An 18,949-nucleotide genomic window follows, 5' to 3' on the forward strand; every position below is an offset into this window, starting at 1 on the left:
AAAACTTACTTTTTGATATATTTACGGTAGGAAATTTACAAAATATCTTCATGGAATATGATCTTTTTTGACATAAAAGAATAATCGAATAATTTTGACCCATACAATGCTACTTATGACTGGTTTTGTGCTCCAGGGTCACATATGCAAATAACATGCCATTAAATGTGCAAAAATATTACATTTACTTCACACTTAAGTATTCTTGTATGTTATTTCCGTGAGTAGCCTACAATTTTTTTAAATCTATACTAAAGTCTAGCTACTTAGGCCTATGGGTCACTTTTTTTCAGTCACTACTGCATTCCGCTCAGTGTTGCCAACTTTCATGTAAAGTTGCTAAAAGTTGCTAAATGATGGTGTGACATCATTGGATGATGTCATTATGTTACCACAACACAAAACTGCATCATTGCATAGAATAAACATTGAAATTACTCAAATATCAGCAAAGAATGTAATCTGATATTCATTTAGATTTTTTCGTAAAATATAAACATTTAATATATATTATTTGTGATGCCTATAATTTTTTTTTTTTACATATTCTTTATTTTGTATTTGTAGCCTATTTGATGTAGGCTATTTTTTCTAAACTAAACTAAAACTACACATTTTTAACAATTATATTTTTTAAGCAGTGTATTGTTAGTAAGTTTAATGCTACACAAGAAAAGTCCAAAAATAGGGCACAGTGTTCTGTGTTAATGAAGGGATTTTGAGTATTAATTTTTTCTCCAGTATTTTAACTGTATTTAAAATTACACATTGCATTTCGATAGATAAATAAGATAGATACGGTGTCGATTTTTGAGATAATAAGATCAACAGTGTACCTAACTGATTAACTGAACCAAACAGATTATAGGTACAAACTAACAGCTAAGGTGTATCATAAATTGACAATTATTATTGAACAAGTGAAACTAGCAACAGATTCACACGTGATGTGTGTATGGCACCTCTCTCCAATTCGCTACCAACTGATGTGCTGCTTGGCTGACTAGCTGTTCAATAATTTCTTCTTTTTGTGTGGTTAAAAGGAAAAATGCATGCTTTTTTATAATCTGAGTCACTTTTCAAAAGTTGATAAAAGTTGCCAAATACATTTTTAAAAAGAGCTAAATTTGTCGCAAGGTGCTACGGTAGGCTAGTCTGAAAAGTTTCCAAATCTAGCAAAAAAAAAAAAACTGCAAAATTAGCATCACTCGCTTCTCTTTATTGATTCGAATTGCGCGCGACAGAAATCAGCGCAGCGCGCGCACAGTCGTTATTTGCTCACGTCTGAATCGTTCCGCTTTAAGTGGATTATTTTAACTAAATACAGACCAAAACCTCGTTTAGCATAATCGGTGGGTTCACCTTCGATTGTTTTCTCACGTGGCCGATAATTTCCATAAAGTGCTTCCCAATCCGCTGATAAGCGTCATCACTTCTGACGCTAATACGCTAACTTAAGTTGCTGAAAACCGCTAAACTGTTTTCAACTTACAAACAAACAACAGCTAACGTACAACTACAGCGAGACGAAACATTAGCAGCCATTTAGACTTCGGTTCTTATTCTTCATTTAAATGGCTGACCAGTTTATTGAGGTAGATGAGTTAAGAGACACTCTGCGCGAGAGTCTGGAAAAGGATGACAGACGCCAGGAGGACATCAGCAGGTGACAGCAGCAGAAATATAGAAATATCAGGTTTTATTTCTGGTTGACCTCATCTCTGGTCTGTTTGGTCAGTATAATTGTAAACGAGTTCTCCCCACCCACAGACAGGATGTTTTGACGCGCATTGAGAGAGTCATCCAGACGATAGTCTTCAGCGTGTCTGAAGGAGAAGCACCTGTGCTGAGACTGATGAACAGATGCAACTGGGCCAGTGTCAGGTGTGTGTGTGTGTGTGTGTGTGTGTCATGTTTATTTATAAAGCCTAATTAAAACATGCAGTAGCCTCCTATCTATCTGTCTGTCTGTCATTATATTGTTTATTGTTATCTATCTATCTATCTATCTATCTATCTATCTATCTATCTATCTATCTATCTATCAATCTATCTATCTATCTATCTATCAATGTCTGTCTGTCTATCTATCTGTCTGTCTGTCTGTCTGTCTATCTATCTATCTATCGATGTCTATCTGTCTGTCTGTTTATCTGTCTGTCTGTCTGTCTATCTATCTATCTATCTATCTATCTATCTATCTATCTATCTATGTCTCTGTCTGTCTGTCTGTCTATGTATCTGTCTGTCTATGTATCTGTCTATCTATCTGTCTGTAGTACTCCGTCTGAACTTTTATCCTCTCTAATGAAATAACTTCCTGGCTCTAAACAGGTGTTATTTCATGAGAGGATTAACCCCGCCTCCCCGCCTCTCTCTTGGACTTAGACAGACTTTAAATCCTCTGAAGAGGTTTTCACTGTGCACGCTGTGTAATAGCTCTTGTGCAGAACAAAGAAAACTGTCTGGTCAGATCTACATCAGCCCTCCCTAAGGCTTAAAGCAGGTTTCATCTGGGCCCCTCAGAGGCCAGGGGCCTGACAACTTGGAGAATGACTTGGATTTTGCCTTATTGCTTTTATAAAGGTATCCTCTGGGCTAGCAAAATGACTGATAGTTTTAATAGCAGATAAGAGAATGAAACACTCATTTAAGTGAATTATTTCATCATGCGTAACAATAAAACCCAGAGCAGCATTTTGTTATGATCATCATAAGATTTCTTTGAGACGTCAAGCTGTTTTCCCCAAAACATTTCACCCGTACACCCAAACATGGAGTAACTCCTGAAGTCATCTCCATCTCTCATCTTTATTTGTGCATATTTCAGAGCATGCTATGACTTAAGTGATCTTAGCCAACAAAAACTAATTTTCAGAAAATAAATAAGAAAAAATGGAAATGAGTAAAACTGATGTTGCTCTTACTTTCAGATTTCACGAGTCTGTTGGTTTAGTACGGAAGGCAGATGTCCCTGTGACGACTCTCCGATGTGACTGCCCTTCATCAGCCACCAGATTTGGTAAGATCACTCTGGTTACTTGCTTTTACATATTCATATTTACAGAGAAGTTAAAAGTAATCACATACCACGCAAATCTGTTTTTATGTGGATATATTCAAACTTTCAGTTGTTACTGTAAAGTAATCTTACAGGTTTTTGCCTGACGGACAATAAAACAGGCAAAAAATCCCATATACTTGCATTTAAACATGGACCAAATCATATATAGAGACCAAAATACACTGTAAGTAAGAAATCTGTTGAAAAATGGAAAAAGTACTGGTAATTTTCTGCCAAGAAATTATCCGTTAATTTAGCACAATGCAATCTGCAATTCAAACTACAGGTAAAACAGCTGAGAAAACTCAATACAAAAATTCCTTCTTGTTAACGCAGTACATTTGGCCTTGTTTTTCTGGGAGTGTATCATAGAAGCTCTTTTGATTGGGCCTAGCCACTCACAACATACTACATAGCAACACGCCAAAAACCACTAAGAACATATTAATCCTGATTCGGACGGTAATTGTTTCTCATGTGGATGTCTGTAAAAATAAATGTACATGGCACCGCAGTGAAAAAAACTCGATTCGGATGGAGAAATTATTATGGATATAAAATATTGTTCTTGTAAATACATTCCAGCATTTCAGAAAGAAATATGTACAACAGGTACTGTACAGTGTACGGCTGTGGTCAAAAAGGATTTAAACTCTGAATTTTGAATTGATTTGTTCTTGTAAAGATGTGGATTCGGACGGAAGTTAAATTACAAGATGCCCCTGGTGTTTGTCAAAAAACAGTAGGTAATTCGGCTGGGGATTTTTACGCGTGTCATGAGAGAAAAACACAGACATTCTGGATTTGGGCCGCAATGAAATCACCGACTACCCCCCTGTAAATAGTGAAAATAACTTTGTCCCCATGAGAAACAATTAGCATCAGAATAGGGCTTAAGAAACAATACAGCAGCCCTCTGGCAACCATGCACACATAGCATTGTGATAGTAATGTCAAATTCTAGTTGAACTAATATTGTCAGTTATGACTGTCTGTGATATGTTTCTGTTTTACAGCCCTGATTTTTAAGCTCTTGTCTGTTATTTACAAACTTGTACAGAGTGACTCCTATGCTACTAAAAGGTAAGTGATATTCGATACAAGCTTTATAAGTTCAAATGTGGTCAACATTTATATTTATTAAGTATTTATTAATTGTTAACCTTCATTGGTTCACTTTATATGGTTTGTGTTGAGACGAATAGATTTTTTAAAGTACAAAAAAATCTGTGTTCCATATTTGCTTGCATAAAAATAATTTAAAAAAATGTTTAAAATAGTTTTAGGTGGAGTTCAACTTGTCACACTGCAGGACTTCTTAGAACTATTTCATGTCAGCTACCCAAGATCTGTATTTTGGCAAGTTTTACTCCAGTGCCTTTTAGTTATTGCCTGTTTCGTGTCTAAATATTTAACATTTTTGTCAGCTTTTGCGGACCGTTTCATTGAAACCACCTGTGGATGTAAGTGATGATCTGATTATAAATCAGCAAACTGCATCATAAATCATCTGATATAGGGAGCAGGTGGAACCTTTGATTTTTATGACGTGATTTGTCAAGTGCACCTGTGCACTGAAATGTTTTCTTTTCTCTCCGTCAGGGACATATACTATAATGATCCACAGCTGTTTGGGTCCCAGAAGACCTTGGATTCCATCCTGGATGACATTTCATGCATGCTCAAGGTTCCTCGCCGGAGTTTGCATGTGGTACGTGCATGTGTGTAAGATTTGAATTTCTCAGACTTTTATACACTGCTTTTTTCATAAGCACTAAAGAGAATGTGTTCACAGTAAATCATTTCTTTTAATAACCCTCACAGTTTGCAACATCCAAAGGCTTCATCTCAGGTGATCTGTGTTATTTGGAGGAAGATGGCACAAAGGTGGACTGCAATTCCAGTTCCACTGTGAGTCCAGATCATCCGGGCAACCTTTCTGTAAAACTCACATAATGCTCACTGTGTGCAAGTGCATGTTTTATAAAATCCTCTTCTGCCCGCGAGCATTCATCTATAATTCTACTAGCAATGTTTTGAAACTGTATCTGTCAAACATTCACATCAGCTTGCTGCTCCACTTCACACACACCATTCTGAATCCACTCAGTCATTTTATCTCTTTGAAGTTATGAGTTTGTTTTTCCACACAAGACTATTTTTGCTGTGAAATATGAAATGTTTTTATAATTCTGTTCTTGTTTCTCTCTAGGCGGTTCCGGTGTCTTCCAATGTTAATGGGATCAGAAGTATCCTTCCTGTTTACTTTAACCATGTCATTAAATGAATGCCACCCTACGCCCTTGTGGTGATCTATCTTTCGGTTTGTCTCTGAATCCCTGTGTGGACTAGTGTTTGGGCCAGTTGTTTTAGTATTATTCATATGCTGTTATAGTATTTTAAATTATATTTAATTTTTTTATTTTCATTTTTCTTTGTAATTTTAGTAACTTTATGTGCTTTTGTCATATAAGTAAAATTTTTACTTTAAGTTTTCATCTAATATTTATATTCTATTTTATTTCAGCTTTTTTATAAAAATTTTTTTTTTTTTTTTTTTTATAGTATTAGTTAACAGTAACTGCACTGGTTTGGATGGTAATTGTGTCACAGAGGGACCAGCACCCGAGACAGAACTTTGGAAATATTTTCTGACCGTTGCCAAGTGCCTTACAGTTGTTCTGTGTGTTAATGTGTGGATTTTTTGCACAACGGAGGCTTGTATCACAGAATTTTTGAAATGATTCACATTGAAGTTACATCACTGCTGCACAAAATGAATGGGAGCTTTTAAAGGGATAGTTCACTGAAAAATGAAAAGTCATTTACTCACCCTCATGTTGTTGCAAACCTGTATGACTTTTTTTCTTCTTCTATGGAACATGAAAGAAGAGCTTTTGAAGAAACCTTAAACTTTAATATATACAAATATTACAATTTGAAAGACTGTATGATCATTATGCTCTCTGCTGTATTATGTTACATTCCTCAGCAATGTAAAGACATTGTATCAGCTGCGAAATTCATTCTGATAGTGGAGAAGGATGCAACTTTCCAGAGACTACTGGATGATGCCTTTTGCACCAGACTTTCTCCCTGCATCATCATAACTGTAAGCGTCTTTGTTAGATCAGTGCTACTGCGTGTTTTCAAGGCCTGAATGTTTGTTCTTGTGTGTCCGTCAGGGTAAAGGTGTGCCTGATGTCAACAGCAGACTGATGGTGAGGAAACTGTGGGACACGCTACACATCCCTGTCTTTGCTCTGGTGGATGCAGATCCTTACGGTACAAACACACACACAGAGACTCTGAGATGATTATTAAAGGAATAGTTCACCCAAATATGAAAATTTGCTGTAAATGTACTCAACTTCAGGTTAGTCAAGATGTAGATGAGTTTGTTTCTTCATCAGAACAGATTTGGAGAAATTTAGCATTACATCACTTGCTCACCAACTGATCCTCTGCAGTGAATGGGTGCCGTCAGAATAAGAGTCCAAACAACTGATAAAAACATCACAATAATCCACAAGTAATCCACACCACTCCAGTCCTTGACTTATTGGCCTGTAAAGTGAAAAGCTGCATGCTTGTAATAAATCAATTATTATTTAAGATGTTTTTTTGTTGATTCATGCAAAAATATGAGTCCTCTATACATTATATTGCTTTCCCTAGTGAAAAAGTTCAGGGGGGAAAAAATGCACAGATCAAGCACTGTTCCAAGAGTTCTGATCAAATGTGTCAGATTTTGATATTAGAGAACAACAGGGGATAGACTTTTTCACTGGAGGAAGCTAATATTTTAACCAGTTTGAAATTAAAAACATCTTAATGATGGATTTGTTTTTTTACAAACTTTTTTTCACTTCACTAGATGTCAGTTGATGGACTGGAGTGGTGTGGATTACTTGTGGATTATTGTGTTGTTTTTATCAGCTGTTTAGACTCTTATTCTGACGGCACCCATTCACTGCAGAGGATCCACTGGTGAACAAGTGATGTAATCCTACATTTCTCCAAATCTGTTCTGATGAAGAAACAAACCCACGTACGGTTGGTATGGCCTTAGGGTCAGAACATTTTGAGCAAATTTTAATTTTTGAGTGAACTATTCCTTTAATCGTGCTTAGGTCAAGCAAACTACCTCTCAAGGTCTCAATGAAAATTATTGAATTATTCAGTGTTAAGGTCACTTCACAAACATGATGTTCCCTGCAAAATGTCATTTATACTCGGTAAAGTCAATGAACTATGAACATACACATGCACTTAATGCAAAGACAACAAACACAGGCACACTCAGCGCTGATGGTTTCTTTGAGAACAACCAGCCCTGCAGTGATTTTCATTTGTGGCAGGTCCAGTACAGTTTAGCATGAGGAGCGTTGAGGCCCCTGCTATTTCTGACACTGTCATTATCAATGACTCCAGCGCTCTCTGTGCATGTGTAATGCTTGACTTTGTTCTAGGGTGAATTAAGCTGTCCCAAAGGATAATTGCAAGGGTATGGTGGTGGTGATTGCAGAATCAGTCTCTCTTTTTTTTTTCCCAGGCATCGAGATCATGTGCATCTACAAGTACGGCTCACGGGTAAGTCCTGTTTCCTGCTATTTCTGTGTAATTTCCAGTGAGGCTTTTGCATTGCGGCGACGTGTAATTATTCTTCTCTCTTTGTGGCAAGACAAAAAAAAGGAAGCACTCATTCATGAACTTAAAATTTACCCTGTGGAAAAAGTAAAGCGTTTCTACATGTGTGTGACACATCTGCAGAGTATGTGGCAGCAGTTTGGCTGTTTAACCTGCTTCCACGTACAGAATCTTGCACTGTGAAAATCATTTTCTTAATGAATATTTTAGGGATGTAGAATATGGTCATGCAGAGTATGTGCTTTATAAGAACTAATAAAACAGCCAATATATCATTAATATGCATGCTAATAAGCAACTAGTTAATAATGAGAATTGGTCCCTATACGAAAGTGTTACAAAAAAATATAATGAAAACGATTTTGTTCATGATGATGTGTTCAGCACATGAAAACATAAATGTGGTGAGTTACATTTCATTGTTCTGTCACACATCCTATACAGTCAAACCAAAAATTATTCAGACACCAGATATAATTTTTTATATCTTTTTTTACTAGTGGGTGCAGGACACAGTTTATTTGTATAAGTGAGGATAGAAAAATAAAGTGAACTGTGACATATTACACCCAAAAATTCTTCATACAGTGGACTACAAGTAAAATTTGGGATCAAAAAATATTCAGACACTTTGACCTGACCATGTTTTGCTTAAGTGTTTTTTCTTTAATTGCTAATGCTACCTTTTTACACCACAAACTGAACAAAATTAAGCATTACTTGGTAATTAGTTGATCTAAATTGGTATTATCTAATTGTGTACAGCTGAATAATTTTTGGTTGATCATAATCCATTACATAACCATTCTATCAAAGACATTATCAAGATGAATTCATTCTGACACAGTTTAACTCTGAGTTCTTTTCATATTTTATTACCATTTTCTAACTATAGCATATAAATTGTGATATAATGTGAGAAATGCTGAAGGTGTCTGAATACATTTTGGCTTGACTGTAATTCATTTAACTTTGTTTAGAATTTTTCAATACTTAACTGCTTTAGTAAATCATGTAAGCTCATTTAATGTCCGAAATGAAGTCTGTCCAGCTTTATGAACTCTATCTGTCATCTGTCCTCAGTCTCTGGCCTTCGAGGCCCACAGTCTGACTGTCCCCAGTGTGCTGTGGTTGGGCCTCCTGCCTTCAGACATCCAGAGGTTTGGGAAAGTCAACTCATTACTCTGCTTTGTGGTTCGTGATTGAGGCTGGGCTCGCTCTGGTTTCCGTTTTCTGGGTTTTTTTGTTTTGGTTTTTGTTGCTGCTGCTGTTTGTTATTTCCTTCCTCTTGAAGGCTATTTTTATGTGGATGTGTCAACTGTCATGGACCTCAGAAATCAGAAGCTCTTTTTAGAAATACACAGTAGAAAGAAGTCTTCGTTACAGTTGTTGGCACCACGTACATATGTTCAACACTGGCCACTTTACATGCTACACTCTCTCGTTTCACTTTCGTCACTTTTGTGCTTTTAAAAGTGTTTTAGTGGCCACACCACCGAAAAATAATTAAATTCCAGTTTGCAATTTTCCATCTTCCAATCCGGATTCAGCAGACTACCTCAATCTGGCGTAGTTTACTGGATCTGTACAACATCTATCTTTACTTAAGTCAACTCTTTCAAATTCTGTCCACTTAATTCAATATACGCCCAATTTCATTTGATGATTTTAATCAGTTGATGAAGAACTGCTGCCGTGATTCATGAAAGTGAAATTCTGTTTTCCGCCAGCACAACATTAATTTTGGCAAACAGTACTTGATGAATCTATATAATAAACCTGGTTTTCATTGGAAGAATGGCTTAGAGTTTGGATTGTGATCGGATTGCAGTTTTTGTACTGAAATGTACGAATGGCCAGCTGTTTAGTGAATTCAGCATGCATTCAAATAAGCACTGGAAACATCCTCAGGTATTTTAGTTCTGATTCCGACAGCATCAGCACATTCATGCTGCCAGCTTCCTGCTCCACCTCATCCCAGAAACACTACTGGACTGAGATCCTGCACGTGTGCATGCGCTTGCAGTACACTGATGTCATGTTTGAGAAAACAGTTTAAGAGAAAGCATCATTTGTAGATGAAATGACCAGTGTATTGGACTTAATGGACTGCGCAGTAGTTTGAATCTTCTACAGCACAGTATGATTTATGAAGAGAAGTGTTTCTGGATTGGTATTTGTGATTTTGTATTGTTATTTGAACAATGCTATTGTAAAGCGAGCTTCTGAAATGTGAAAATGTCAGCACATCAGAAGTTTCTCAGATGTGGGAATCAGCACATGGTGTCTCCGAGTTCACACGCCTTCCCAATTTTGATGTTTTGTTCAACATCTGCGACACTTTAGGATCATGTCTGAATGCCAAGAGGAATGATGACCACAAAAACTAATTTTGATTTGTCCCTTTCTTTATAAGAAGAATAGTGAAGCGTATCATTTTATAAAAACACGCATTATACAGTTAAAACGTGCTTTATTTAAGGTGTTAAGTTGTTAATAATGCGTAATGATGTCAAGTTAAATTTTGACTTCAAAGTAAATTTTAAATAATTATGTTTTCATAATATTTGGTTGTGTTTTAAGAAGTGCACTTGTTTTGATGTGTTATAGTTTCAACTTTAGTGTCATAAATTATTACATTTTAAGTTAATAGATTCTAACTTGCACCTTCATCATTACAAATGTGTTATTATATCTAAATATATACAAGTTTCAACAGAAGTGACATTAAAGTATGTTTTGCTTTACCGTAAATGCTTGTCAATACATTCAGCAGTACACTTATATTTCAAAGTCAACAGAAGTAATTATGAAATTGCATATTAATATGCAAGAGTCCTACTTAAGTGAGTCAAAGGCATTTTAAAGTTCAACTAACTGCATTTAATTTCAATTTAAACTCTAATACATTTTCATTTAATTGCAGTTAAGTGTCTGAAAACTTTACAGTCAGTTCTGACATAAAGGGATCGTTAATCCAAAAATGAAATTCTGTCATAATTTACCCTCAAAGTTGTCCAGATGGTTTCTGGTGCAAGGGAAGACTTACTTAATACTTACCTTGTATTACACTTAGAATTGACCCCTACATTAGTTCCAGTCACATGCTTATCTTTATTAACTGTAGTACTATGTAAAGTGGGCAGTGAGTGTATGTAGTCTTAATTGTGTTAACTGTATAATAGATTATCATGCATGCATAAGTTCTCATGGTGTCTGATTATGTATATGGCTGTCACAGGTACAGAGTCCCAGAGGAAACGCTTATTCCATTTTCTCAAGCAGATGAGAGCAAAATCAACAGCCTGAGGACCAGAGACTACATCAGCTGCCAACCTGCCTGGGAGAGAGAGGTGCCATCACAATAACAACAGCCCAAAGATGTTTCCTCTGAGGATGTGTGTGATGTAATCTGTGTGTTTGTGTGACTTCTCAGATAGAAGCTATGCAGAGACTGAAGCAGAAAGCTGAGATACAGTCCCTGTCATCCATCGCCCCACACTTCCTCACTCGAGTCTACCTGCCAAATAAACTGCGCTATGGAGGCTGGATATAAGCATCTGCTGCCCTCTGCTGGATTGGTTATATATATATATGCATGTTCTGCATGAATTGCACGATTGAATACTGTGCAGATGTTCCAGTGTGTTCTTACTGAATGTTAGATACCCGTCACCACTGACTGAGTTATGAGCTCAAATATGCCATAAATCATTTGAGCCGTTATGTTGAAGCTGCTCTGGAAGGTCACATATTTGCTTTGGCTGTGAATATAACGCAATGGAAAAACGTCAATAAATGAACTCTTCCCTTTCTTTGCTTACTTCCTTATGAAACAGACTTGTTTAAGTATTAAAGTATTAAATTATGCAATGGCTGGTGCAAGACATTAATATTTATTTAAATATTTATTTTCATGCGGATTTTGTTTTGCAGTAGTCTGTACGGTACTCCAGGTGTTTAACAGTCCTGTCCTAATGACTCTTGTTTAGCGCCAGGAGGCGGTGTTTACTCAGTTTTGTTCAATTCAGAAAACATTTACGCCACCCTTCTTAGTTTTCGAGGTTTAAGCAAATATCAATGACAGTCCTCAGGGTATCATAGTCATATTTTTCGTTATAAAGCGTCCGCGTTCAGGAAAAAGGTGGACTTTTTTTTTTACCAACTAATTACATAATTTCATGAATGCTTTATACAATTTTTTATTATCTATGCATGTTATTTGACTCATTTGAGGATGTTGAGGTGTCTTGTCTCCAGAAGACATTATCTGTCTGGCCTCAGTCGGACTGCAGCGCCTGGGAGCTTCCTCAATGTGCTCCTGAGCCAGTGATCTGAAGAATAAAGAAACTGACACTCTCCTCAAACAAGCTACAAAATCAAGCCTGCAACACTTAGAGGAAGTCTTTAAAAGTTTTCAGCAAAAGATCAGGTGCCTAACCTTCAGAAAACCATGATTGTCCACCACAAACACTTCAAGCTCTTATATAAACGATGACTCTTATTGAAGTGGTTTTGTTATTTTCTTCCACTAATATGTGAGCAGTTTTGGGTAAGTTACTCTAAAAAAGTAATTAATTTCCAGTTACTAACTGCATCTTCAACAGTATAAGTAGATTACTGTACAAATTACTCTCTCCAAAAATTAAAATTCCATATCAACCTCGACGAGTTAATAATACAAGGATTTTAATTCTTTCTAGTAAGTACATAAATTATTCTGGTCACACTTTAGATTAGGGTCCAATTCTCACTGTAAACTATTAACTATGACTTGCCTCAATACTACTGATTATTAATACTTAGTAAAGGAGTTGTTAAGTTTAAGAATTAAGGATTTAGAATAAGGTCTTGCAGAATAAGACATTAATATGTGTTCTTTAAGTAATAATAAACAGCCAATATCCCATTAATATTCATGCTAATAACCAACAAGTTAATAGTGAGAATTGGACAGAAAAGTGTTACCAATATTCTTATTAACTTACCAAAGTATTTAAAGTGTGAAGAGTACAGTACATAAAAAGCATGCATTTTAAGGTTAGACTTTAAATTGTGATGTTAAATCCAATATTGTATTGTGTATAAATGCTCTACAGTCTATATAAAGTTCAATTACATAAGAAGTAACTGTAATTACATTTACTTTACAAAGGAAAAGTAATTAAATTACAGTAACTAATTACTTAGTAATTAGTTACACCCAACACTGTATGTGAGTCCATATAATAACGCTTCCTCCAATGAAAACTCCCATCGTCCTTCTCGCATCAAAATCCATCTGACATATTTGTAATCAGTACTTGTGCATATTTCTCTCCTGAATCGGACGAGACAACGTTTTCACTGGAGGAAGTGTTATTATGAATTACAGACTCGTGTTTTAGCTGAAAACAACATTTTGCAGGTAAAAAAAAAATGTTTTGATGGATTCATTTTTTTTTTTTAAATTCATTTATTTTATTTTATTTATTTATTTTTTAACACACAGCTTTTCACTTCACAAGACATTAACTGATGGACTGGAGTGGTGTGGATTATTATGATGTTTTTATCAGCTTTTGGGACTCTCATTCTGACGGCACCCATTCACTGCAGAGGATCTATTGCTGAGCAAGTGATGTAATGCTACATTTCTCCAAATCTGATTCAAATTCTCCAAATGATTTTCAAAAAATGGGTGACAGGGTTGCAAATTTGACCTAAATAAAGCTGATTAATGTATATTTTCTACAAAAAGATCAATTCAGCTATAAAAACAATAATTTTGATAACATGGTGGAATGACTGAGTTTGACGAATGCTGTACATCTGATCAGGGTTGAAGCAAAATTTGTGATAAGATAAAACAGCCAAGGTGTTGGACCTGAACAGTACAGGTTTCACAGGGAATGAATGATATCTATCTAAAACCTTCTAAGTAAAAAGTATTATGTAAATCTAATTACTAATTCTAATCTACATGCCAGAAGATTAACAGTTCAGCCAGGCCTCACGTGATTATTGTCCAGTACTAAACAAGTCAACAATACTCTACAACCAGTGGAAAAATAAAATAAGTCAATCTTTTGAGATGGGGGTTAAAGTCATTGGCTAGAGACATTTGTCTGCAGACAAAGGGTCTTTCAGTCTCTTTCAGGTTTGAGAGGTGTGAACAGCTGCAGGCTGGAGAGGGTGTGAGGTCTCCATCAGTGCTCAACACCAAAGCCTTAATACTTAGCAGAGACGTGCCAGTAAAGTCACTCCATGTCTCGCTCTTCTCATGTTCTCAACAAATTTGCCAGCAGTCTTACTGTGTACTGGACGTATAACCTCTCAAGATGTCTGTTGTGCTGTCCGTCTTCAAGAGCACTGAGGTCAAACTCGACTGTAAGACACACTGCAGCACAATGCTGTGGAGCCTGTCTGTGCCTCGCTCTGACTTGCACCATTGTTGCTGTGGCGTATTAAACTGATAGATGTGTTGGACACTGTGGCATTTGCCATTGTGGGTGAAGTTTATTCTGAGATGTAAACGCACAGCAAAAGCTATGATAAAAAGGTAGTTTACCCAAAAAAGAAAAATTCTGTCATCATTTTACTCACATTCTCTGCAAACCTGCAGGATTTGTTCTTTTTCTTTCTTTTTTATAGATAGACTTATAGAAGATCATTTGGAGGGACTTTTTCATTGTTTATTTTTTTTTTTCCTCTGACATTTTTTTTTAAATATCATCTTTTGTGCTTCACAGTAAGGTGGAGCACAGACATGGAGGTGAACACATTATGACATAATGTTTTTATTTTTGAGTGAATTACCGTTTAAGATTTAAAAGTAAAAATGTGTTAATATTAAATCAGTGAATTTCAACTAGTTTTAATCCAAGACTCAGATGTTACATTTTAAATAAATGTATGAAACAAAAACCAACATTATTTTGCAGTGATGTTGTTGTTAAATGTCATAATTCCAATAAATAAATGTGTTTCATAGTTTTATTTTTTTTATAACCAATGAGTGTACATGATTTTTTAGTTAGTGATTAAATTATATATGTGTGTGTGTGTGTGTGTGTGTGTGTGTGTGTGTGTGTGTGTGTGTGTGTGTGTGTGTGTGTGTGTGTGTGTGTGTGTGTGTGTGTGAAATTAAATAAATGAAAAGAAAATGTATTACTTTTCATTTATATAATTTCATTTTCAGGTTTACAAAAACATCACTTTCAAAAATTCCAATTGTTAACTAGAAATAAAAAAAAAAATAAATAAAATGTGTTAAATGAAATCAAGCTGAAATACAACAAAAATATAAATATTATATTTAAAAAATTAAAACTTAAGTACTTAAATTAGTAATTAAAAAAAAAACTGAACCTTAAAATATACATATAAAATATAATCCAATATATTTTATAATATATATAAGTACCATAATAGTGCATAAATAATACAATAATACAAATAATACAAAAAATAGCACTCTTGTTTTGCCAAAAAGGAACTACATATAACATATAACAATCCCAACAAGATTATTTCATTATATGTATTTAGCATTGTATTTTCTTTCTGTCAGAACAGACATGAAACCATCTCACAACCCACAAGCTGAGAAAACGTCTTCCTGATATCACAAGAGTGTTTGCATATATACAGATACTGAATGCAACAATGATGCTTCTTTTCTTACCGCAACTATCTTTAAACTTTTGTTCCTTCTTCTTTGATCGCCCTCCTCTTCAGACTTGAAGGCTGCAGGCGTGAGAAACCCTCGCTAGTCTTCAGGCCAGAGCTGTAGTTCCTGTGCTTCCTGTGAGCAGCGGGTCGAGGGTGTTAATGTTCCCACATAAGGCTGCACTGTAAATTTAAATGACAGTATGTGAGTGACTGACAGACTGGTGTTGAGTTCTCTGATGCTGAACCCTTGATCAAGCATATGAAACTGTCACCTAGCAGATGAAGAAACCATGCATATGTCCCTGGCACAAAAAGGTCACAAAATCTATATATTTATGTACCTTCCAAAATCTACATTCAATAATCAACTGTAATAATTGTGTGTTGTTTTCTCTGAGGATGTGGCAGGTTTTCATCTCCTGCTCCTCCTGCGTTCACTTGCTGCTGGCGGGTCACTCCCTGCATTCACTTGTGGCTGGAAGGCCACCTGCTGGCACAGACGGATCCCACGTGACCTGAGCCGCTACTGTACAGAGCCCCGCTGCTGCCACCAGCCAGGCCAAGGCTGTGCGTCCAATCTGCTATTGTACTGAGATTATTGACACATCTACTATAGCCTGATAAACAGGCCAGCCTTTGGCCATTTTCAGATTATCTGCATTGACCGATAAGTGTGCCCAAATACCTGATATCCTGGGCAGTAGTTCCCTCTTGTGACAGTTTCAAAATAAACACACTCAAATATATATATATATATATATATATATATATATATATATATATATATATATATATATATATATATATATATATATATATATATATTTAGGCCTAGAAAAATTAAAATTCATTTAAAATGTCCTTCCATTTGCATTACACAGTTTTAACATGAACTAACTAATTAACTTTATGTGATGCATATTTTGTCATTCATACATAAATGTAGCAGGTAATATTTCTGTAATATTACTAATAAACAGAATATGTTTTAGATACACATGTGCAATTTATATTAATATATGTGCAATATAATATTTATAATGTATTAAATTATTACATATTATAAAATTATGTCCTCATTTGTAAGTTAAATGACTAAATGTAAATGCAATATATATATATATTTACATTGTCTGAAGATACATAAGTTCAAGAAGAAGTGCTTGCGACCTGAACATAATGTACAACACACAAGGAAACCTGGTGAGACGGAGGAGAGGCCGGGGCAGGAGGCAATTTTGCCAAATTTTCTGAGGAAGGCATCTTGTGAAGCAACAGTGGAGGAGAGACCAGCACTCATGGAAATTTGTGATAACCTGAGGGAGCACATTAAAATTTTGCGAAGAGCTGAATGTCATCGCAGGGACAGGAAGCGACGAATGAAGGAGCGGACAAATTTCACCAAGAATCCTTTCAAATAACTGTCGAAACTTCTGGGTGATGTAAGATCAGGGCAGCTGAAAGCTGGAAGAGGGGGAGGAGCACCTTTCGGCAGGTCCATAGCGACCCTAGAAGGGAGGACAGTCTGGAGGAGATGGAGAAACCATATAGACCAACAAAACCAGCTATCCCCTTCAGAGCTGAGGAACCGAGCTGGCAGGAGATGAACACTATTCTCAGGAAGGCCAGAGCAAAATCAGCCCCAGGGCTGAATGGCATTCCGTACAAGGTATATAAAGATTGCAAAAGGCTCAGGGGACGACTTTGGAAGCTACTGAGAGTGGCATGGAAGAAGGATTTCCTCGCTGACAGTTGGCTGGTCGCCAAGAGGCTGACCTCCTTTATGATGGACAAAGGGTAGATGGACACGTCTGTCCAAAAGGGGGGAGTTCCAGGGGTAGTGGGCTGTCTTGAGCACATTAGCATAATCAGCAAGATCATCGAAGATGCAAAGAAGAACCGTGGTGACCTGGCAGCTCTGTGGCTGGATTGTGACAATACCCCATAAGTTGGTGGATTTGACATTGAATCTCAGAGCGTTTCCAGAAGCTTTTGCAGCGCTACTATGACAACTTCAACATGCGCTTCACCTGTGGAGATTTTACCACCGAATGGCAGAGGCTAGAGGTGGGCATTGTCACTGGCTGCACGATTTCAGTGATCTTGTTTTCAGCAGCAATGAACCTTCTCGTAAAGTCAGCAGAGAAGTTGCAGCGGGGTGCAGTGTTGACCAGTGGCATCCAGCAGGTACCCATAAGAGCATTTATGGATGACCTCACCATCACAGCAATATCAGTACCCGAAGGGAGATGGATCTTGGAGATCTGGTTGAGCTCACCGATTGGGCAAGGATGGAGTTTAAACCTGAAAAGTCCAGAAGCCTGGTATTGAGGAAGGGGCGCATTCAGGACCGGTTCCATTTCAGGATAAAAGATACCATCATCCCAACGGTCCAAGAGAGACCAGTGAAGAGCTTGGGGAAGTGGTAAAGGGCAGACCTCAATGATAAGCAGAGTGTGAGGGAGATGATTATCCAAGTAGACACCTGGATGACATCCTAAGAGTGAATGTCATCCAAGAGTGGCCTACCCGGGAAATATAAGGCCTGGGGGTACCAACATGGGGTACTTCCTAGATTGCTCTGGCCTCTGCTTTTTTATGAGGAACCAGACATGCCAGGCCATGATGCTGCGAGACAGCAAGGACGAAAGTGTACGCCAGGCAGGCATTGTGGTCAGGACAGGCCGTAAATGATCAGCCAGCAGAGCATTGATGGAGGCTGAGGATCGGCTGCAGCATGCTGACATTGTTAAGACAGTAGCTCAGGGCAGGCTTGGACTGGGTTGTTTCACCAGAACGAGTTGGAACAAAGCTGACCCAAAGGAATGCCACAACATGATACAGAGGGAGGTCCGGAGGGCAGAGGTGGAAATCCGGAAGAAGGCTAAACTTTCCAGTGGGCACCAGTTTATTCAGTCCGTCAGGACAGGAGATAGCACTGCAGCAGGACGGAGGAGTAGAGGGGTCTTGGCCTCGGCAAATGACTGGGAGATGCAGACAAATCTGAAGAAGCTGCTAAAATTCCCAGAGGAGATAGCACACACCAGCCTCAGACCAGATATTGTCCTCTGGTCTAGAGGCACTAAGCAGGTGGTGCTTATACAGTTAACAGTACCCTGGGAAGAAAGGATGGAGGAGGCTCAGGAGCATAAGCGCAAGAAATATCAAGACCTTATCCTTGAGAGCCAGCAAAATGAATGGAATACTAGGGATAGATATATTTCACAATTAACAGATTTACCTGGTTCAAGCCATTTGAATAAATGTATTTTAAAAATACGATTATTTAAATAAAATCAAATAATTAATAATAATAAACAATGCCATGATTTTTTTTAAGTGCAGAAATTTTACCCTTTTCATTTATGACTGACAAATAGCCTATGCATTTAGTTTATCAGTTTATGTTAAAACTGTTTAAAATGGATTGAAATTTTATAATTAATTCAAATTAAATAAATCTTAAATTTAAGCCTAAATATTTTTTTTGTGCACAGACAAGCCTTTCCACGAACAAGTGCATATTTCCTTTCAAATACGATACATTATTTTTTTATTTATTTTTTTATTTTTGGTAAATAT

At 36.8% G+C, this 18,949-nt stretch overlaps 1 protein-coding gene across 1 annotated transcript; it reads left to right on the forward strand.

Annotated features, from left to right (window-relative positions):
• The first annotated feature begins 917 nt into the window (after positions 1 to 917).
• spo11 (SPO11 initiator of meiotic double stranded breaks) lies at positions 918 to 11,542 on the forward strand. Its single transcript, XM_042751046.1, has 13 exons — positions 918 to 1,666; positions 1,771 to 1,884; positions 2,934 to 3,022; positions 4,081 to 4,147; positions 4,667 to 4,775; positions 4,889 to 4,975; positions 5,277 to 5,313; positions 6,067 to 6,176; positions 6,250 to 6,349; positions 7,620 to 7,657; positions 8,798 to 8,874; positions 10,956 to 11,067; positions 11,151 to 11,542. Exons 1-13 carry the CDS (start codon positions 1,575 to 1,577, stop codon positions 11,268 to 11,270), a joined length of 1,152 nt encoding a protein of 383 aa, XP_042606980.1. The 5' UTR covers positions 918 to 1,574; the 3' UTR covers positions 11,271 to 11,542.
• Positions 11,543 to 18,949: the final 7,407 nt, after the last annotated feature.

Source organism: Cyprinus carpio, chromosome B23, assembly GCF_018340385.1.
Source record: "Cyprinus carpio isolate SPL01 chromosome B23, ASM1834038v1, whole genome shotgun sequence".
In the NCBI taxonomy this organism is placed as follows: Eukaryota; Metazoa; Chordata; class Actinopteri; order Cypriniformes; family Cyprinidae; genus Cyprinus; species Cyprinus carpio.

Bases quoted from the DNA above. Each gene is read 5' to 3' on its own strand.
- spo11 (XM_042751046.1), top strand. From the start codon at position 1,575: ATGGCTGACCAGTTTATTGAGGTAGATGAGTTAAGAGACACTCTGCGC. The intron at 4,776-4,888 runs GTACGTGCATGT...TAACCCTCACAG, and splicing joins CTCGCCGGAGTTTGCATGTG to TTTGCAACATCCAAAGGCTT. The intron at 7,658-8,797 runs GTAAGTCCTGTT...ATCTGTCCTCAG, and splicing joins TCTACAAGTACGGCTCACGG to TCTCTGGCCTTCGAGGCCCA.